This window comes from Denticeps clupeoides, chromosome 5 (genome assembly GCF_900700375.1).
Source record: "Denticeps clupeoides chromosome 5, fDenClu1.1, whole genome shotgun sequence".
NCBI lineage: Eukaryota > Metazoa > Chordata > Actinopteri > Clupeiformes > Denticipitidae > Denticeps > Denticeps clupeoides.
The window spans coordinates 33,287,323-33,303,719 of record NC_041711.1 but is presented as its reverse complement, the minus strand read 5'-3'; the positions used below and the strand labels follow the sequence as shown (position 1 = coordinate 33,303,719).

Genomic DNA, 16,397 nt, shown 5'->3' with positions numbered 1-16,397 from the left:
TTTACTCCACTTGTTAATTTTTCATATAAGATGGCCAATATTTATATGTCCCTTCTATACACTTTATACATATTTTAGAATTATTTGGTATAACCAGTGTCCCTGCTACGTCACATTTAAAGAATGGCCAATTAGACTAAAAAAGGAATCATTTTCAAATGAAAACACATTTATTGAACAGATCAATCAAAGTGCCGTTTTATTCCCATGTCAAATGATCTTTAAAAATACAAAATAAAGCAATGTTCTGCACTGGTCAGTACAAATCTAAGCCAGTACCATTCCTTCTTTTGTCATTTTAACATATGGAAACTCAACATCTGCTATAACAATACTATCCAAGTGTTAACAGACTTTATATCCCTGACATTTGCAATAAATTAACTGGACCCTTAAACTGTATTCTCAGCTTTGTAGACATACTGTACCATTTTCAGCTTGAATGAAACTTACACACTTATATAAAAATATGACTTACAGGGAAGGGAATGTACTTTGCAAGGGAATTAAGAGATGGGAACATCTTGTAAAAGAATAAACTATTGCACATTCATCCAATATATTTGGGAAGGAAAACAAGCGGTTTTAGACTTTTAGTTGAGTGCCACCCTCACTTGTACAACTGCACAAATGTACAAGGTATACACACCTGGCATATGTGTACTTTTAACATTCTGCCCACAGTGATGCTTTCACACTCACACACATACCTGCTACAGTCTGACCAGCATCAAGGAGAGGCACACATTCTGTACATGTAAACACATGCAATGTTGCTCCCATTTGGCACTCATGAACACCACCATTTACGCCCAAATGCATGGGCCAGAAGAGATCGCTGGGTGCAAGGTGCCAGAGAGGGGACACACCATCAACCCTGCACATTTTTCAAGTCATGAGAAGAGGAGGGATTGAGGTCAGAAAGCATGCAAGCACGCACACCCACATGTAAGAACGTGACCCCCCCCTCACACACACGCACAGGCGAGTATCAGGAACGACATAGGACCCAAGCAGTCAGTGGAAAATTCTCTCCTTTTCCCCCCAAAAAACACAATCTTAAATATGTTAATGGTGGAGAAACAAAAAGAAATAAGGACATAAAAATTCCCAAAAACCATCAAATAGTTCATTGATTTGTAGCAATTTATGAAGTTTTAAGTGTAAACTATTAAAATGTAGTGTGGACTCTACTTGTAAGAAGGGAGGAAACAGAAGGTGCACGTAAAATACTGAAAAGTATTTGCGGAGCTGAAAGACAGAATCACACGGCTGACTGCTATAGTTCCTGGTCTCTGGCAGTGCAAAAAAAAAAAAAAAAAAATCCTCATTCATTTCAAAATGAATTCCTGCACTTGAAGGGACAACTCATGAGGCGAACAGATTCAGATGAACGTATACAGTACGCACGTGTGTGTCTGTGTTTCTATGTGACAAAATGACAGTGTGCATTGTACAGGACTGCGAGCATCCAAAGGCGGATTGGTCAGGAGCTCTCCACTACTTGATGGGGCAGAGTGACAGAGGAACTGTTGATGAAAGAACCTTGCTTTTCTCGTCCTTTAAGGAAATAAGTGAGAAGTTCTCCTTTCCCCTTCACGAAGATGGGGCCCCTTCTTACGAAGCGGAAGCCGTACTCCTTCAGGATCAAGTAGCAATCTTCCACCACCTGGGGGCAGCAGATGCACATTATTAGGTGCAATAGACTTGCACAAGCAAGGCTCTATTTTTGCTCATCCAATTTATTAACTTTGCAAATGAGAAACGACCTTATCCAGATTCAGCAGATGGGACCACAAGGTTGACTCTTCATTACAGTTTCCTGAGTCTTACTTTATACAAATTACCTGGATGTTGCCCATGACGCCTGTAGACTCCATGCGACTGGCGACATTCACAGTGTTTCCCCAAATATCAAAGTGAGGCTTCCTGGCCCCAATTACTCCGGCCAGCACACCCCCCTTATTCAGACCTGTAATAGAGAAATTAAAATAAACCGCTAATACATTTCACTTTGTGTACATTCTGAACGGAGGAAGCGTAATACTAACCAATTCGGAGCATGAAGTTGTTGAAGGACTGGTAGTTGATGTTCATGAGTGTCACTTTCATGGCCAAGGCAAAGTCAGCCAGGTCCGCCAAATGCTGCCAGCGCTCTCTGTCTGAAAGCTCCTCCTTCTACAACACAAAGACCACAGTTACCTTCATCATTTCCATTATCATCATCATCATGGTCAGAATGTCGTTTAGAAACTGGCTCACCTTCATGCAGGCATATCCATTTGTACTGATGTCTGGCGTGACCCCTGATGCGGCCATGTAGGTGCTGCCTATCGTTTTAATCTTGGTAATGCAGCGGAACTGGGCCTCATCTAGAAGCTGCCAACGCCAACATGCATGGACCAAGAAAAATATTACTTATTGATCACAGCGTGCATAAAGTGGGGTAAAGGTTCGTTTCAACAATGATTTTCTCAGTTTTGTATTTTCTGTTTAGTTATTTGCTTACACTGTCAAAGTCTGAGATTATTTCGTTGAGGAACCTCAGGCACTCAATACCCCCATTATTAATGCTTTCTTCTGTGTAAAAGTCCGAAAAGTTGGGGATGGATGCAAACATGACGCCAATTTCATCATATGACTGACTGTACAGCTCCTGGAAGACAGAAAACAAAATTTTCTTACATTTCCACACATTGGGACTGTATCTGGGTTCAAAATATCTTCCAAGCACCTCTCTTGCCTGAACTTGTTTGACGCAAAGTCACAGTCCCAAATTGGAAAAATGCCATAAGCATTATGGCTAAAGCAGCACACACCTCATCCCTTTTCTTGGAGCCCAAGAAGTGGCGAGCCACATGTTCTGGCAGCATGTTCGTGACGAGGGCTTCATTCCAGCGCCTCATCTCATACACCTTCTCCTTCTGCTCGTGAACCTCAATCTTCCACAGGAACAGTGTGCGGGCCAGCTTTTCCACCTGGTAGAGACAGAGGAACAGTGAGATCCATCAGAGATGCCACAATGGAGGACAACAGGATTTTTCCATGTAAAATCATCACATTTTCACAAAGTGTGATGATTCGACATGGAATGACCCAGCCGACAATGATTGGTGCAAGACGAGTTGTGAGGACTAATGGAGAAGTAACGTACGTGTCGAGCGAAGTAATAAAAGCTAATCATCATGATGAAGATCATCAAAGTCATCATGTATTTGGATGGCACCAACTCAGACCTGAGCAGAGAGAAGAGTCATGGTCTCAGGTAATAAAACCAAACTAATTCATCTTTATCAGCAGTGTTGCCAAACATGGTCTCAGCCACGACAGCAGGGACCCACCTGTACTCCTGAAAGTGTGTCTCATCGTACTTGTCGAAGATCTCACTCCAACTGTAGGTATTGACAATACCCGTTGCCACGCCGATGAGGAGCATGAGCGTCAGCTTGACCATGTGGCTGACCTGCACCAGCATGGTCGTTGCTATGAGGGCCAACACAGCGATGAAGCTGTAGTATTTAGGGTTCTCCAAACAACCCCCATCACCAAGAGCCGCTTGGGAGCTGGCTGAAGTGCCATTGAGGGACAATGGCACACAACTCAGCTACACACAAGGAAGCATTAACACCATAGATTAGCATACAGATACATGCACTACACTGGTAAGGTGGGTGGATAATTAGTGCTACTCACCATGTCAACAATGTCTGCCATTGTTAGAATAATGATGGCTGCCATTGCCCATGTATTTCGGGCCCAGCGTGTGTGATCGATCCACGTAGAGAAAGACACCAGCCTTTTGGGAAATACCTGTGACAGAGAATTATTTCTACACAGTACCACTAACATATACTTAATAAGCCCTAAATAGGTCATTACTTCCTAGGCAAAAATTTCACCCTGAATTCAAATCTGCTTTTGAGTGTGTATGACTGTGTGATATATGCATTAGGGTATGATCTACCCTGAGGGCAACTGGTGACAGCACCAGTCAATAGTGGTGTATTACTGTATCAGTCAATTGAAAATGCACTGACCCCAAATTAATATGGCTTTATGATGTGTTTTGTAAAAAACATTTTTTGAGCTCTGCACTGTGACTTTACCATCTGTTTTCAGGCTAATAGCTATTGACAAGGATTGATCACAATGCCCAGCCTGTGCATGCTGTTTATTCAGCATATCATGAAATAGCCACCCATTGCAATGTCATGCATGAATTCAAACAGATATCCATTAATTAAAAAGTCTTTATGCCTGCCTTATACTGTCACATACCCGTGGGAAAATGGCTGCCAGCGAACAGACGGTGAGAACGAGCAGCAGAACCTCGCCTACTGCCAGTGTCACATAGTTCACTATCAATCTGAAACCAAACGTAAAACAACAACAGAATTGAATAGACAAGTTCATTTTCAGCAATTCAGCCTTTATTCATACAGTTGAGTGTTTTCCCAATCCCAAGCCCAGTTGGTAAGATGGGAATATCGTGGATGCTAGTGAACTCACAGAGGATCGATGAGGGCCTCCATGACAGCAGTGAACAGCAGGACCACACATGAGCAGCTGAAGGCAGCCCCACTCTGCTTCTCCTTCTCCACCGAGAACCGGGTCTCCAGCTCAGGGTCCACAAAGCGCAGGGACAGTCGATTAGTGTGCTTCCCTTTCAGCCTGACCAGAACAAACAAGTACGAAAAACAAAAAGCATGTGATTAGAACAAAGCCCCATGTGTGTACAGAGGATTCCCTTCATTATGTATATTATAGTCGGCCTGTTATGAGCTTTTGATTGCTGGCATGTTGTTATCAATTACTTGACTTGAGTCGCTTTGGATCATACCTGATAGTCTTCATCGATGCAACTTCGGCGTTACACAAAGCCATAACGTACCCAGCAACTGCTACCTAACTGTTTGAGACTATTTAGCAATAATGTCAACATTATTTAACATAGATGGTGCTATTTCCTCACAAATATAAAGTGAAGTGATTGTCACATGTGATACACAGCAGCACAGCACACGGTGCACACAGTGAAATTTGTCCTCTGCATTTAACCCATCACCCTTGGTGAGCAGTGGGCAGGATTCGAACCGGCAACCTTGTGATTATGGGGCCACTTCCTTAACCGCTAGGCCACCACTGCCCCGAAAGTTCCTCAGTAATGATTTAGTGTTTACTTTACTTTACTTGGCAGAAGCTTTTATCCAAAGCGACTTACATGAGGACGACACCAGCGATTCTCGTTCGGCTTCCATAGATTGTGAGTTAAAAACTAAGAGCCCTGATAAGGCCGAACTTGTCAAGAATAGAACATGCTCGGAAGTTGTTAAGTGCTAGTCAATTTTTTTTGTGAGTGTGTGTGTGTGTGTGTTAGTGTTGGACTCGTATGAAATACTTTTTGAACAAGTGGGTTTTCAACTGCTTCTTAAAGGTGGTGGTAGTTTCCCATTAAAACTCAGAACATGCAATTAAGTTGTGCCCTCCCCATGCACTACTGTCACTGTCAGCAGTGGTACTGTAATTTTTATATTTTTTATATTCATTTTTTTTTAAGATTACACAAGCATTCCTGAAACCTGTCATGAACCTAGAACAAATCCATCATTACAGGAGGATCTGTTCTCTTCTTATTCTCTTTACCACACTATATAACTGAAGACAGCAACTCACAATGCAACTTTCTGATGAACCTTCCTGTTTTCATGTGAAGTGCGGTGTGTTTAAACAGTTAAGAGATAAGAATTCATTTCAGAGAAGCATGTCACACAGTTTCATTTATGCACAGCGTGGCCTCTGCTTACGCTTGAACGGTCTCTCGCTCCAGCAGAGCCTCGTTGAGAAGCTTATTCAGTTCCTGCTCATTCTCCTGAGCATCTATCACTCTCTCCGCCAGGTCGCGCAGCCGTAGCCGACGCCGTGGGTTTGGGAAGGAGGGGTTTACTACCTGCAAACAGAGATAAGCTACCCTAAATAATCCATCTTTCTACTATTACAAAATGAATAGTGAATTAGACACATTCAGTAAAGATATAGGTTACTAGATGTTTCTTATTGTACATCAGTACATTGTCTGCTGAAGATGTTAGAGAAGTTTTATTTTGGCGTTTGCGGAAGGATTAGTTTTGTAAAAGTGGTAAGTGAAACGTTTAGGTGAGGTGTTAAGTATGACAGAAGGTTAAGGACCCGCATGTCCAGGTCCTCCGGTTCCTCAGGCGTAGTGCAGGCCGTGTGAACACTCCCATTGCATTCAGTGGTGTTAATCAGCAGTGGAGAGTTCCCATTGGAGGATGTGACTGACAGCTTCTAAAAAGAAACAAGAGAGGGTGATAGAGGGAGTGCAGCTAGAAGGAAGCGGAACAGGCTTGTGTGAGGTGATAGGTGAGGTGATATTGCGGCGAGTGTGAAGACACTCACCACACCATTGATGCCATTTTTCCCCACAGGTCCTTTAGAGACCACCACCAGGTATGTCTCAATGCCCCTCTCCTTCAGGTATTCACAGCGATCTCCCCCATTACCCGGCTCCACGTCAAATTCTCCATGCAGGCACTCCATGGTACTCTGGGAGATATGCACACGCCTGAAATAAATATAACAATATAATACAACCACAATTATTGTAAAATATAAACACATTTAAATTCTAAATAATATTCTAAATTATATTCAAATGTATTAATTCATTAAAAAAATGCACAAAACCTTAATTAACCGCCTTAATATAACGGCTTTTAAGATCAGTATATTTGTCATGCTCCTGATCGGATCATGGATCTGTTTAAATTTAAAATTATAATCCACAATACTTACTAGTGATGCACTGATCCAGCTTTCTCAGTTCTGATACGATACCAAAGCCTGATACTGAGTACTGAATAGTGAACTCTTACCTTAAAGGAAACATCAGACTTCACTGTCTTTACTTGAAAGACAATATAACTATTACACAAATATATGCAAATGTTGGTTTGATCCGATGCTTTATAAAAACACTGGTGCTGCAGATATTAGTTGTGGAACATGTTGGTGTAGCAATCACAAAATACCTCCAGACTGATGCCATTTTATTGTTAGTGCCCCCATTTTATGCTCACGCTGTGTTAGCTAGAGCTTGGCAAAGCATGCCATTACACCTGCACACCGTGTACATATAATGAAGAGCACACTTGCAGGATGTAGTGCATGTGTGTATAAAAACGTCGAAACATCGGTTAAATAGATCGGCACACTGTCGCCCCCAGAACCCAATCAGGCAATATTTGACAGGTTCCCGATACAAGCACTGGAGTGGTGCATCCCCATTTCTTACCCTGGAATTCCCCCTGCCTCCATCTTGTTGGCCACTGTTACATCTGTAGACCAAACGTCATACTGCCAACGCTTCTGTCCCAGCACGCCACCCAACACAGTGCCTGAATGCACCCCAACGCGCATGTCTACATCCGTCTGCGTCTTCTCTCGCACATACCTGGAGCGAATGAAAGTAAAGAAGTGAGGAAGCCTGTGGTAGTTCGAACCAGAGTGATGAGAGTGCTTTCTTCTCCAGTGAAACTCACGAGATGGCCTCCACCATGGCCAGGCCCATCATTATGGAGCAAGCAGCATGGTCGTCACGGTAATCTGGGAGCCCACAGATACAGTAATAACAGTCGCCAAGAATCTTGATCCTCAGCTGATGGTATTTCTGCAGAGATCAGAAGTAAATGTATTAATACACATTCCCCTCTCTGTTTTTCATTTTTTATATTGTTTAAATATTACGTTGTCTTGAAAAGCATTTATTATTACATACATTCTTAAAAAGCTATTAATATATGTATATATACAATTAGTGAATGAATTGTGCAAACAGAAAGGAATTGACTGGCATATTTGACAGCTAAAGCTGTGTATAAAAAAATGGTGTCGACTCACAGCAGCCAACTTGTCGAAGCGGGCAAACAGCTCATTAAGAAGTTTGACCAGCTCTTGTGCACTGCAGGATGATGAGAGCTGTGTGAAGCCCACAATGTCTGCAAACAGAATACTGTAGAGAACAAGGCATTTTTAATGCCAGTATTTCATTCATAACTAATACTGTGCTGATGTTTTGCAGGTTGTCTCTAGACTAATGCTGGGTGATTATATGGCACAATTAGTAATGAAGGTCGCTAACGGTGGTGGCCTGGCGGTTCAGAAGGTTGCTGGTTCGACTCCTGATCCGCCAAGGTGCCACTGAGGTGCCACTGAGCAAAGCTCCATCCCCACACACTGCTCCCACGTTTGATAAAACGTTAGTTGGTTGATGGCTAATGGATTGGTTATGGCCACTATGGAATTATGCTGAATAATGTAAAGTCATTGTCACAGGGGGAATTCGATGACGTACTTGCAGACATACTTTGGGCGTGGGGATAAGCCGCCGTACCGGTAGAGGACACTGGGCGAGCGGGGCAGGAGGACCGGAGGCGCCTGGCCGGCGAGGAATGAGGAAGCAATGGACGCGCTGCAATGCAGCGGGGAGTCGGTTCGGGATCTTTGGGAAGGACCGGGCCAGAGGAGAACCGGAAGACGGCGGGTTTCAGGATGGTCCGGGTTCTTGGACGGGCGTGTCTCCTTGGGGTTACCTCACTTTTATACTTGCCACGCCCGCTTCCATTTCCTCTTCCGGGTCGTCGTCTCCCAGGCTGGTGAGGCGCACTCTAGCGGGCTGGAGGCGTGTTGGCCATGACAGTCATGTTATTTTGTTTTCTTCTTATATTTTTATAAATGTGTTCTTTAATGTTTCTGTATTTATCTTCTTAATGCATGTTAAGAACGTAGAGCTGAAATGTTCTCTAGGTTCTTCAGGTTTCAGTGTGGATGCTCTCAAACTGACAGTATCAGGAAATGAAATGCTATCTGTCAATATGGGAAAATACATTGGAAATTATTTTTGCCACATCACCCAGCCCTACTCTAGAGTAACCCAGAGTTTCTTTCTTTGTTTGGCTGCTATGTTTTGGGAACGTTCTTGTTTCCATTTTGAGCAGTAATGCATCATGTGAAAAAACCACCAAACCAACTTTCGTTGGTCTTCAATAAGAACCATTTAAAAGCTAGACCATGTTCCCATGCCCACAGCAGGCCTATTTAAGACCACATGCTCAACTCTATTACTGCCTTCATCCCATGATATTACCACAATATCAATACAGCTGTGTAGACATGCCTGTTATTGCACCCATAATGATTTGATAAATTATTGATGAGATACTACACCTGACATTTTCATGGCGATACATGTACATGGTGTTGAACTGCTGCATTTCTTTCTGGCTGGCTTCCTTCTTCATGTCCTGCAGCATTTCGTCTGCAATGTGTTTGGGGAGAATGGACAGCAGCAGTCTCTCCTGGACATGGAACACACGCACATCACGGGCTGATCAGAAATTAATCACTTTAATACGGATTTACATCTCCACCGTGAACAGGTATAATCCTCTGTGATTATCTCCGTGTAGACAGCACTATATGGGCACTGAGTAAAGTGGAAACATCCAACATGTCCTTTGCCAAACACATTAAGAACACATATGAAACCAGAGGGCTGACCTGGTTTCTCTGATTTCTCTATTTACAAAGGCCACAATCATCCAATAGGAGATGACAGCAGAGAACATTATTGCTGCACTCTTCTGATATCACTGATTCAGAGTCATCATTAAACACAAATCCGATTGGCCAACAGCATAAGGTCATCACCCACTCGTCTGAGCTGGTTGCACTTGGCATGCTCACGAGATATGACTCCCGTCAGTCGGGCAAGCCGCGGGGCTGCAGCACGGACCCCCTGACATGTGGATGGATGGAGGCGACAGAGTAGAAGAGCTGATCTGAATTCTGTCATCTGATGAAAATGAACAGCCATGAAAAAAAAAAAAAAAAAGAAAGGACGCGGCTTGGTGGCGGGGTCTGGAGCAAGGGGAGCGAGTCGGTAGTGTGATTACAGCCGACACCGTCTCAGGAGGCCGGTCGCCATGGTAACCTGCAGCGGCCGGATGCTGCTTGATTGGCTGGCGGCTCTCGTCTCCCAGCAGCCCGTGCTTCGCCATTAGTATTCAGGGAGTTTCTCCTCTTATGGTCTTATCAGTCCGCTCTGCTCTTTCTCTCTACTTGCCTTCCCAAACACACACACACACACACACACACACAGACATCTCTGCGCCTCCCCTCCCAGCCTCCCCCGCCACATACTTCCCTCTGTGCTCGCTCGCCCGCTCGCTCTCTTTACAGCAGTAACCGTTTGTTCCATAAATAGTAGCAATCCAGAATGCCCGATGGCCACAGCTGTGAGACGGCATAAGGGAAGCCAAACAGTACATAACACACACACACACACACACACACACACACACCCGTATCAGTCAGAACACGACCGCATCGGCACAAAACTATGGACCTGAATTACGGAGCCGAGCATCGTCCGCGGCGGCGAGACGGAGCGCCACGCGATGTACAGTAGGCCTCAGCCATCGGCGGCCACTCATCTGGCCGGGCCGCGCGGTAACGCCCAGCCGGGAGCACTCAGCCCACACCAACGGCCCAGCCGGCGACTGAGTAGCTCGTTCCTTCCCGTTCCACCACACGAACCCCGGATCCCCCGCATATGGTTTCTTCCCCTCCGGCCACAGGATTGTGCCACAAAATGGCTGCAAACAAGAATGGCGTCATTCTTATTTCTCTGTCTCACCTGCTGCTGACTCTGCTCCTCCAGGTTCAGCTTGACCTCCAGGGACTGCCGAGCCTCCAGGAAGGCCTTGCGGTGTTTGCGGTCAGCCATGTAATACGACATGACACCCACCGTGATGGCACACAGGTATATCACAACGTTGGCCAGGAGCTAGAGAGCACACAGACACACACTCATTTGCTTAAACATGTCATATATTATTGTACAGGGTGGGCCATTTATATGATTACACCTTAATAAAATGGGAATGGTTGGTGATATTAACGTCTTGTTTGTGGCACATTAGTATATGTGAGGGGGGCAAACTTTTCAAGATGGGTGGTGACCATAGTGGCCATTTTGAAGTCAGCCATCTTGGATCCAACTTTTGTTTTTCAATAGGAAGAGGGTCATGTGACACATCAAATTTATTGTAAATTTCAAAAGAAAAACGTAACTTTATTCTTTCATGAGTTATTTACAAGTTTCTGACCACTTATAAAATGTGTTCAATGTCACCAACCATTCCCATTTTATTAAGGTGTATCCATATAAATGGCCCACCCTGTACATGAAGTGATACACAGCAGCACAGCACATGGTGCACACAGTGAAATGTGTCCTCTGTATTTAACCCATCACCCTGAGTGAGCAGTGGGCAGCCATGACAGGTGCCCGGGGAGCAGTGTGTGGGGACGGTGCTTTGCTCAGTGGCACCTCAGTGACACCTTGGCGGATCGGGATTTGAACCGGCAACCTTCTGATTAAAGTGAAGTGATTGTCACATGTGACACACAGCACACGGTGCACACAGTGAAATTTGTCTTCTGCATTTAACCCATCACCCTGAGTGAGCAGTGGGCAGCCATGACAGGCGCCCGGGGAGCAGTGTGTGGGGACGGTGCTTTTGCTCAGTGGTACCTTGGCGGATCGGGATTCGAACCGGCAACCTTCTGATTACGGGGTCGCTTCCTTAACCGCTAGGCCACCACTGCCCCATGATCATACACGTTTAACCATCAGTTCATGAAGTCGGTGTTCTAGATGCAGGCAAAATTGTCACGAACCCGGGATAATTTGACAGGGAACTAAAGTCTGTAGTGATTGTCACATGTGATACACAGCAGCACAGCACACGGTGCACACAGTGAAATTTGTCCTCTGCATTTAACCCATCACCCTGAGTGAGCAGTGGGCAGCCATGACCAGCGCCCGGGGAGCAGTGTGTGGGGACCTCAGTGGTACCTTGGCGGATCGGGATTCGAACCAGCAACCTTCTGATTACGGGGGCGCTTCCTTAACCGCTAGGCCACCACTGCCTCAGACCCAAACCATTTCCCGGCGTGAAATGGTTTGTACAGCAACCAGGTCGACCTGCGCTGGTACACGCGGCGAGAAAATGCTAGATACGGACGGAATACCCGCTCTACAGCGAACCACCAAATTCCGTAATGCATCTACACGTGCTGTTCGTGGTGGCAGAGACCATAAACATGAGCGTCAGAAGAAGCTGGGCAGCATAGTGGCGTCTCTCAACGGGACCACGTGCCCTGCAAAATGCACGTTCAGGAACGTGAGCAAGATTTGAGGAACCTGGTCAGGAACGTCGCAAGTTCTAAGACCGGTGCTAGCAGGAAATCTTCAGAGGGGCCAGAGTGGCTCTGCCGCTGCACATGGTCTTAATGGTTCAGGGCCCCGCTCTGGTTAATCAATAGGAGCCGGAGCCTCGCTGGGCCCGGAGCACTTTCAGTTAAGACACCTGGACGCACCTGAGAGACGCACGCTCATTCCTTTTTCACATCACGGTGAGGGTCTTGGCTAATGAATATGTAATTATGAATATTGTGAATATGTGAATTATAAACGTGTTACTACCCCCGTGTAACAAAACAATGCTAATCTGAAAATCTATTACATTTGTAAATATGGATGGACATTTACAATATATTAATATCAGTATTGTCATTGATATTTGCTCATATTGTACTATTTTTTGTAAATATAGTTTATTCCTCTTGTTCCTCCTACCGCATTGAGCCTGTTGTCGACAAAAGAATTTCCCTCGAGATAAATAAAGTTCTTCTCATCTCGTCTTAGATCTAAATCGCTGCAGATGAAAGGACAGCATTTTATTTCTAGTTACGTTTGAGCCGTTCATAATACTAAAATAAAAAATGCATTTCTTGTAGCGAACAATGGAGCGGCGTGGGAGTTCTGAAATACGTAGGACTCCTGAATTCATCCACATGGCACTTTTCAATCGTGTCACCACATCCACCCCTGACCCACGTGCACAGCTTCTCACTTCTCACTTCAGCCCCGACCTCATCTCTCGCCTCCGGTCCCTTACTGACACCAATTTGTCTCACCTGTCTCCCCAGGGCGGCCCCCTGGATGTCCTCCTGCTGCTGCTGGGCGATGGTGACCCCCAGCACCAGGGTGTGCACCCCGCAGGACACGGCGGTGATGAGCACGATGGGCGAGAGGCGCATGGGCAGGGTGAGGAAGTTGGAGAAGCTGAAGAAGGCCTGCCAGCCCACGGTGTCGCTGGCCTGGTGGTACCGGGCAAAGTTCAGGCCAAGGTAGCAGAAGATCTGGGCGGCGATGAGCACCCACAGGGCGTAGGGCACCACCCTCCGGGAGATGCGGTCGGGCAGCAGGCCGAAGCGGCAGAACAGGTAGAGCAGGACGTCGGCCGCCAGTCCCACCGACGCCACCACCACGGAGGCCATTTTGTCACTCGTGTAGACCACCGCGCACATGACGATGACGTAGCAGTCAAACAGCGCCGCGAACACCACCAGCACCAGCAGGGTCTCGTTCCGCTGCCGCCTGAAGTAGGTCTGGTAGAGGTTCTCCAGCGACTCGGGCGCAAAGGTGAGGCGCATGAAGCGCGGCAGGCACAGGCAGCAGCCCGAGCTGCGCACCGTCACCTCGTGCGTGCGCCCCACCGCCTGGCCCGGGTCCGACGGGAGGGTCACCGAGCAGTCGGCGGAGTACTCCGCCGAGTACTCCGGCTCCGAGAAGGCCCGGTTCCGGGGCATGGCTACGGCTCCTCGGGGCTCACGCAGCGGAAATGGCAACTTGACCCCCCCCCCCACGACCTCTGACCCGAGAGGCCGCTGTTAGATTCCGAGGAACCTCTTGATTGTCGCGCCTTGCATGCCGAAAGGGGGCTTGCGGTCACATACTGGCTCCTCGAGTCAGGACGTGGGACTGTGACGCCGATCAAGCCCTGTTTACGCAGCCGCCTCCGGTCCGCCGATGTCGCCGGGTTTCCATGGTGAGGATGCGACGGTCGCTTCAAAACGCTCCTGCGACACAAACAACCACGACAACAACAACACAACGTGTTCAAGGACGTAGAACAAACCGACAATAAAAGAGATTTTTTAAAAATATATATATTATTATTATAATTATTATCCGTACCGCTCCGGTATCTCCGTCGGGTTCTAACGCGGGCGCTGTGACTGCAGCCGAGGCAGGAAATACATGTTGCTCTCCCCCTAGAATAAAAAAAGAGAGAGATAGAGGGATATAAACCGTCGCTTTTTATCGTTTCGCTCTCTCTCTCTCTCTCTTTTTCTGTATTTATCCGCGGTTAAGCGCCGTCGGCTCCGGCCACTTTTAAAGAGAAGCCCTACGTCATTTCGGCAGGGCGCATGACACACGGGGAGGGACAAGCAGCCCCCCGGAGCGGTTCGTTCCACGTTCCTCACCGCGCAGGGTTCGTCCGAGGCTCCCCGGTCCCTCCGGCAGATCCATCCGCGCGTACGACGGCCACACGGCGTCCGCCGGCGGGGCCTGGAGGGTCCCCCCTGCCGCCGAGCGGATGCGAGAAGTCGGCGGCGCCGCCAGACGTCTGCGGGTCGTCCGGGGAGAGAGAGAGAGAGAGAGAGAGAGCGTGGCCGTCGATGTCTCTCTCCCCTTTTCTCCCTCTCACACACTCACCGACTCCCCCCTTCCGCAGGAGCGCACAAGCCCCGCCCCCTCGACCCACCCGCGGCCAGGGAGGCGTGTCAAGGGAAGTCTTTCCATTCTTCTTTTTTACTTTATTTAAGACAGAATGTTACTGTGGGGGGAAAATGCAATAGGCAACAGGTTTTGAACGAATGTGTCTCCAGGAAGAGACATTTATCCTTCTGAACAGCGACCAACAGCTGGAAATGGAACTGTTACCGTCCTCAAGCTGTGATTTATATCCACCGGCTTCCAGTAGCTGCACGCATCAGGTTCAAAATACTGATGCTGGCCTACAAAGCCAAACATGGAGTAGCACCATCCTACCTCACAGCCCTTATTACACCTCGCACTGCACCTCGTTTACTCCGAGCCTCCAGTACTGCTCGCCTGGTCCCCCCATCTCTGAAGGTAAAAGGAAGACGCTCATCTAGACTCTTCTCCATCTTGGCCCCTCGGTGGTGGAATGAACTTCCAGCTCAGTCACTGAGCACCTTCACACGGCACCTTCCTCTTTAGAGAATATTTAGATGAACTTGTAACCTTCTGACTTGTGTACAGAATCTACAACAGAGTGAATAAAAGATTGTGTTCATAGTTGAGGGTCCTAGTGAACCAGAATTGATCACTTCATCCATGGTAACATGGAAGCACGTTGTAAGTCACTCTGGATAAGGGTGTCTGCCAAATAGCTTAAATGCAAATGCAATATCTCAGAAAAGTGAGTACAGATTGCATAAAAGCGTAAATTGGCATAAACACACATCCATTAATGTCTAAATGGCTGGCAACAAAAGTGACTACACCCCCAAATAAAGATGTCCACATTGTGCCAATATTTTGTGTGGCCACTGCCTTAATTCTCTTGTGCATGGTGTTCACTAGAGCCACTGGAGTCCTCTTCCTGGTGGAGCTGGTGGATGTTAGCGACCTTCCATTTGGGGATGACCCACAGATGCTCGATAGGGTTTAGGTCTGGACAAATGCTTGTCCAGCCCAGCAACTTCACCCTCAGCTTCTTCAGCAAGGCAGTGGTCGTCTTGGAGGTGTGTTTGGGGCCGTTGTCATGCTGGCCTGGTTTCTGAAGGGAGGGGATCGTGCTCTGGGCGCGGCAGTCGTCTTATTACCTCGGCCATCTTTATGTAGAGCATCGGTTCTTTTTTTCAGATACTGAGAGTGTCCAGTATGATGGAGTGTGAGAGCAACAACCCCCTGCTTAACACACCACTGAGGGCCAGTGGTGTCCTAGCGGTTAAGGAAGCGGCCCCGTAATCTGAAGGTTCGAATCCCGATCCAAGGTGCCACTGAGCAAAGCACCGTCCCCACACACTGCTCCCCGGGCGCCTGTCATGGTGCCCACTGCTCACCAAGGGTGATGGTTAAATGCAGAGGACAAATTTCACTGTGTGCACCATGTGCTGTGCTGCTGTGTATCACAAGTGACAATCACTTCACTTTATCACTTTACATTTACATTTACAGCATTTATCAGACACCCTTATCCAGAGCGACTTACAGTCAGTACTTACAGGGACAGTCCCCCCCTGGAGACACTCAGGGTTAAGTGTCCTGCTCAGGGACACGATGGTAGTAAGTGGGATTTGAACCTGGGTCTTCTGGTTCACAGGTGAGTGTGTTACCCACTAGGCCACTACCACCTTTATCATGTAACAATGATGAGTCACATGACACCGGGAGGGGAAGGGGTTCATTCTCACTCAGGGCGTACTAACTTTTGTTG

At 47.0% G+C, this 16,397-nt stretch overlaps 1 protein-coding gene across 3 annotated transcripts; it reads right to left on the bottom strand.

Annotated features, from left to right (window-relative positions):
- Positions 1 to 151: 151 nt before the first annotated feature.
- adcy3a (adenylate cyclase 3a) lies at positions 152 to 14,651 on the bottom strand. 3 transcript variants are annotated; one of them, XM_028980693.1, is made up of 22 exons: positions 14,416 to 14,651; positions 14,126 to 14,202; positions 13,063 to 14,007; positions 10,715 to 10,864; positions 9,244 to 9,374; positions 7,918 to 8,029; positions 7,560 to 7,687; positions 7,313 to 7,471; positions 6,418 to 6,583; positions 6,187 to 6,306; positions 5,805 to 5,947; positions 4,510 to 4,671; positions 4,279 to 4,366; positions 3,694 to 3,810; positions 3,342 to 3,604; positions 3,155 to 3,236; positions 2,820 to 2,978; positions 2,510 to 2,656; positions 2,263 to 2,379; positions 2,052 to 2,178; positions 1,848 to 1,972; positions 152 to 1,669 (listed from the first exon to the last, which is right to left on the bottom strand). In XM_028980693.1, exons 3-22 carry the CDS (start codon positions 13,735 to 13,737, stop codon positions 1,487 to 1,489), a joined length of 3,354 nt encoding a protein of 1,117 aa, XP_028836526.1. In that variant the 5' UTR covers positions 13,738 to 14,007; positions 14,126 to 14,202; positions 14,416 to 14,651; the 3' UTR covers positions 152 to 1,486. The 3 variants fall into 3 exon arrangements, with proteins under 3 accessions (XP_028836526.1, XP_028836527.1, XP_028836528.1); XM_028980694.1 differs by having other exon boundaries at positions 6,187 to 6,303; XM_028980695.1 differs by lacking the exon at positions 6,187 to 6,306.
- Positions 14,652 to 16,397: the final 1,746 nt, after the last annotated feature.